The sequence below is a fragment of the Bidens hawaiensis genome, unplaced genomic scaffold (assembly GCF_021521415.1).
Source record: "Bidens hawaiensis isolate Kalapana, Puna unplaced genomic scaffold, B.hawaiensis_p1.1 tig00044695_1, whole genome shotgun sequence".
In the NCBI taxonomy this organism is placed as follows: Eukaryota; Viridiplantae; Streptophyta; class Magnoliopsida; order Asterales; family Asteraceae; genus Bidens; species Bidens hawaiensis.
Window position 1 is genome coordinate 33,795 of NW_027505902.1, and position 5,318 is coordinate 39,112.

General features: G+C 32.7%; 1 protein-coding gene across 1 annotated transcript; it reads right to left on the minus strand.

Annotated features, from left to right (window-relative positions):
- Positions 1 to 888: 888 nt before the first annotated feature.
- On the minus strand, positions 889 to 4,998 carry LOC143615850 (uncharacterized). The gene is made up of 13 exons (XM_077088860.1): positions 4,767 to 4,998; positions 4,545 to 4,645; positions 3,970 to 4,056; positions 3,459 to 3,609; positions 3,296 to 3,349; positions 2,924 to 3,091; positions 2,587 to 2,726; positions 2,320 to 2,496; positions 2,145 to 2,226; positions 1,911 to 2,064; positions 1,686 to 1,799; positions 1,507 to 1,603; positions 889 to 1,119 (listed from the first exon to the last, which is right to left on the minus strand). The coding sequence occupies exons 1-13, from the start codon at positions 4,926 to 4,928 to the stop codon at positions 1,104 to 1,106; spliced, it is 1,503 nt and encodes a 500-aa protein (XP_076944975.1). The 5' UTR covers positions 4,929 to 4,998; the 3' UTR covers positions 889 to 1,103.
- Positions 4,999 to 5,318: the final 320 nt, after the last annotated feature.

The following is a 5,318-nucleotide window of genomic DNA, read 5'->3' on the forward strand; positions in this document are numbered from 1 at the left end:
AACAACCAGAGAGCTTTTAAATGTTTCGTTTGTATATATTTAAGATTTAGATTCTTAGTTCTATAGTTTTTATTTTCTTTCATTTTCCTTTTTTTCCGCGCAAGATAAGTTGTAATTTATTTACATCCTCATATGTTGTTTTACATTATTCGTTTATAATATTTATATATTTTTTTTTGAATTTTAATTTTATTTATTGTAAGAAAGTTAATAATATATTTAGGATTTGATGATAAAAAGGTTTTATAAATAAATGAGATGTTATACTCGGTTTAAAAGCTATTTGGGTTTAGTGAGACCCATGACCCGCTCATTTATTTTTTTTACTACAAAAATGTTTCTTAAAATAAATAATATCTTTTTTTAAAAAAATGGATATTAATTTTTAGTATATATCCCTATGAATTTTCATATTAAAAATTTGATAAGATTAATTTTTAATATAATGAGATGTTATAACCCGTTTAAGGACGATATGAGTTTGGTGAGACTCATATCCATGAATTCGGGTCAAATGCATGAAAAGCCTTCATTTAAGAATAAAACAATCTGGTGACTTGAGATAATTTAGGGAGCTTTCGTTTATATATATTTAAGATTTTAACAAACTATTAGTTTTAAAATAATGCAAATAATTAATAACACATTAAAAAAATCAAAAACTATTTATTTGTTAAAAGAATAATTTGAAGATGAGACCTACATTCATCCTTAAGGCCAAAGTTGCCAAGGGAATGCTCCAAACACTTCAAAAAAGGATAGATGTCATGTCAATCCTTATAATTTAACTTTTTAAAAATATATATTAGATTATAATATATAGCATTATTAACTATCATAAAAATGAAAAATCCAATCTACTTAGATATATAATGGTCACCAAAAGGGAAGGAAATACATAACAAACCAAGACTTAAATATTCCAAAGCCTTTTAGTCTCACAATTTGACAAGTTGCCTAACTACTGAAGTTGTATAATAACATGCCTACTTTGCATCTAAACATCCATTTTCTATCAACTTCATCGCCACCACAACAGAACAGAACAGAACAGAACAGAACATTTGTTGTAGAACGAAAAAACAACACAAAGACTCCTCCAATCATTTTCCGATGCTCCTTGAACACAAAACAAAAGACAAGTTATTGTTTTGCTGAATTTAAAGCTTGCATGTTCTTCTTAACTCGCAAAGAGCTAAAAAAGATCGGATCTTTTAGACCAAATTAAGTAGCTTTCAAGATTTCTGATTACGTTAACCGGTCCTGGTGAGCCCCGTGAGTTTTCCCTTACGAGTTCTCATAGCCACAAAATAAAAAATGATCTTTTTTCATGGATGTTAAATGTTACACTAGTAATGTTTCACTTTGAAACAAAAATCGATCCTTTTTGAGCAATTTTAGTAACAGATCAAGATTTGTGATCCGGGATTTCATAAACAAGCAAAAGGGTAAAATCTACTTATATTTTCTTGGATGTTCCCATTAAAATAAAAAAAAAAATATTACCTTGAATTAGTAATATACTCGTCAACTAATGCCTTTTCTTGATCATTGTAAGCAAACCATTTTTCATCAGAAGTAGTCACATCCTCATAACAAGAATCTGCAGATTTGATAACACAAAATTACAAACATGTAACTTCAAATGCATGATTCGAGTTGTATAAATGGAAGCTGACATGTACCTTGAAGTAATATGCCGAGCTTCTCATAATGGCTTCGCAATTTCCAGAGTTTGCAGCCATTTTTGTCCAGAAGAATGGGCTGTGATCTAACTACATATGATTCACGCGCTACATCTAAAATTGCAAAACAAATCAATGAGTTATAGATACAAACCCTGAACCCTGAAGTACAGAATGAGATACATAATATAACTATTATTATATGTGGCTAAAGATCCTACTAACCTCTCATTTCCATGGAATTTGCAAGAATTTGAGCGCTTTCGGCCTTCAGTTTTGAAATAATATCATTATGTTCAGAAATGGAAAGCTGGATTCCGTTCCGTGATGCTATAGCTTTTACCACCTCATCATGTACTTTCTTTCTAATATCTTTTTCCTAATTTATATTCACAATAAATGACCATTTATTGAAACAAAAAACAATAAATTTAAATAATTTGCAGGCCTCAAAAATACCTTCTCTCTATTAGCAATCAGCCTCTCTTTCGCCACCTTCTTTTCTTCCACATTTTTCTCCTCAATCCACAATCTCAGTCTTCTACAGTAGAAAAACAAACTAACCAGATTTAATCAAAACATAAAGCAAGAAATTTTAAATTTTGAAAATATAAAACACAAAAATTGACTTTACACTGTGCCAAGAGATTCATCACACAAAAAGTTCAAAAGCCGAAGTTTTTTTGAAAAACTTAATTCATCGTAACCATTAGGCTGCAAATTAAAACACTCCAAGAGGGAATCTTTTGATGGATGCTGAGATTCAGAGATACACTCTTTAAAAGCTTCCACCCATGAGTTTTCAGAATATCTGCATGATATTTAAGCACACGTTACGTGTTTCATTAAGTGACTAGAAAATTGTTATAAACTTATCAAACACTTAGATAAAAACACATACCTTCTCCCTAAATTTTCTTCTATCAAAGAGAGTAATCTGGTATGGAACTGAACGATTAACGATTCTTGTGTTTTATGCGCGTTTTCGGAAGCCAGTTCGCTTAGTAGAATTTCAGACTCTCCGGTATTTAACTGGAGAACCTAAAATGCAACAAAAAAAAAAACAAAGGAGGGAATATGCAGTGAGGTCAAAACGGTAAATTTAGATAACCAAACAAGATCAACGGTTAACAGATACGACAAAGTTTGATGTTTGTCGTGTCATGCGACCGTTATACTTTCCATGCAAAAGTGTCCATATACTTTCCAAATATGAAAATTAAAACACTCAAACTTACTTCTCCAAATGCTTCACAGAATTCTAATAACTGCAAAGCATGTCCGATATCTCCTGGAGGCAGGTCAACACCTGCAAGATTGGTCAACTCTGTACCCGGTGGTAGTTGAAGCTCCACATCATGATCTTCACTCGTGTCCTCAACTGTGCTTTTCTCCTCCTGGCAACTCTGAGAAACATTTAGATAAAGTTTATACATGATCATTAAATTTCATATATTCCCATAAATCATATCATGTAGTATTAGAAGCATTTGGAAGTCTGAATTACAAATGACTGGATATAAGATAATCATATGCTTTAGGTTTGGCATCGATAAAATAACCTAAGATTACATTTTTATGAGTTATGAAAATGTTAACTTTTGTTTTACCTCACTTTCACCATCTTCTTTCATCAGTTTCATTTCGGGTTCATCTCCAGTCTCCTGCAAGTCCAGTTTCACATAATCAAGTAAGACCTTCTAATTATTAAGACTCCGTACATGTGTGCGCGTGTTTATTTACTTTTGTGTGTGTTGAGGGGGGAGGGGGGACCTCATCATCAGCACTTCTCTTTTTACGAGCACCATACTTTACTTCGGTCATGGCTGATCCCTCCATATTTAAAAGATTGGAAACCGACTTATACCCGTTTTGTATTGCAATACGAGTAAGCGACCCCGTTGGAATGCATCCTTTCTTCTTCCTACAACACCACCAGTTTTAAAACTCTTCAAACTTTAAAGTAGCATAACCGCCTTTTCACTATATAGTTAAACTTTTCAAAAACTTGAAAATCTTTACAAAACAAGAACTATGGTTTAACTTTTATGTCAACAGAGTACTTCTTGAATACAAAATTGGTATGAATCTTGTTACCAACATATCACAACGATAGTACAAATAATATAGATTCACATTTAAAAAAAACATCTTCAAAAACTCAAACTTTACACCAAAACTTTCAGTCTTTGACCAAAGTCAAAATGACAGTTTGTTTTTCTTTTTGGGTGGATTAGATCTTAATGAAAATAAAAATAATAATATATGATGATCATACACTTACATGCAGAAGCTGCAATTGCACTTGCCTCTGCACCTAGGGCAAATCCAATCACCAGAAGCTGCAGCTTCCTCAGCATTCTCCCCATACCTAATTCAATTCACCAAACAAAATCAACAAACCACAAACCCTAATCCCCAAATTCTAAAATTAACGCAGGACCGTCTCGGAGGGGATACAAGGCTCGACCGCCGTCACGGTGGCCCGAAATTTTTAAAAAAATTATATATAATAATAATTTTTAAACAAGTTTATATTAACTTATAAAAAAAGGGTCCTTTTACTTTTTTACGGGTATCCGAAATCTCGAAGACGGGTCTGAATCAGGGCAAAACAAAGCACCAAATTCCCAAAATCTAAAACTAGCGCACGGCCGTCTGGGAGGGGAAACAAGGCTCGGCCGCCGTCGCGGTGGCCCGAAACTTTTCTAAAATGTTATATATACAATAATATTTTTTTTAAATACATATTAATTTATAAAAATATTTTAGAAAAAGGGTATTTTTTTAATTTCTTTACGGGTATCCGAAATCTCGAAGACGGGCGTGAATTAGGGCAAAACAAAGCAGCAAATTGACCTGTTCATTAGACAAGCTCTACACACATTGAGCGGACACTTCTTATTATTTCCACTTTGATTGGTACACGTCGCCACAAAGTCCAATGTCTTCTGTCGACACTAATTAACAATACCCACAAATTCAATTTCAGTTCTGATTCAAATAATCAACCGATCGTCACCGGAAAACACACACATTGGCATTGCATGAAATAATAACAATAATAATTATTATTATTACCTGGTGACATGTTTTCCCATTCTTTGAATCGTAGATTCGCCTTCCGATGACTCGAATTCCGGCGGATTTGGCGGGTTTAGGAGGAGGTGAGGACTGAGTTGACTCGGAGTGAATCGGAGGTGACTCGGGGTTTGAGTCGTCTGGAATTGAGTTAGCGGCCATCGGAGGGTTGAGATCGCCGGTGACACGTCGGAGACTGTGAGAGTGGTCGGAAGGGGAAATGGTCTCTGTCTGGTGTACTGACCCCACTTACCAGCATAACATAGTATTATTATTATTATTATTATTATTATATTGAAATATAATCATATGTTATTTCATGTGTTTGATATAGACGATATCTTTCTAAATAAACAGTATTTTATTTACAAGTTATTATAATTATTGAATTATTAAATATTATTATTTTATTTTGTTTTCTAATATGATTGTATATATATGATCTTTTTGAAATTTGTAATATGATTATATGATATCAGGTGATATCTTTTTAATTAATGAACTTGTTTCTATTTATTAAACTGAATAAGTATTTTAATGATAGAGAATTGT

Coding starts and splice junctions, on each gene's coding strand:
- LOC143615850 (XM_077088860.1), bottom strand. CDS start 4,928: ATGGCCGCTAACTCAATTCCAGACGACTCAAACCCCGAGTCACCTCCG. Junction 4,646..4,766: donor ATGGGAAAACATGTCACCAG/GTAATAATAATA, acceptor ATTGTTAATTAG/TGTCGACAGAAGACATTGGA. Junction 2,227..2,319: donor GATGAATCTCTTGGCACAGT/GTAAAGTCAATT, acceptor TTTCTACTGTAG/AAGACTGAGATTGTGGATTG.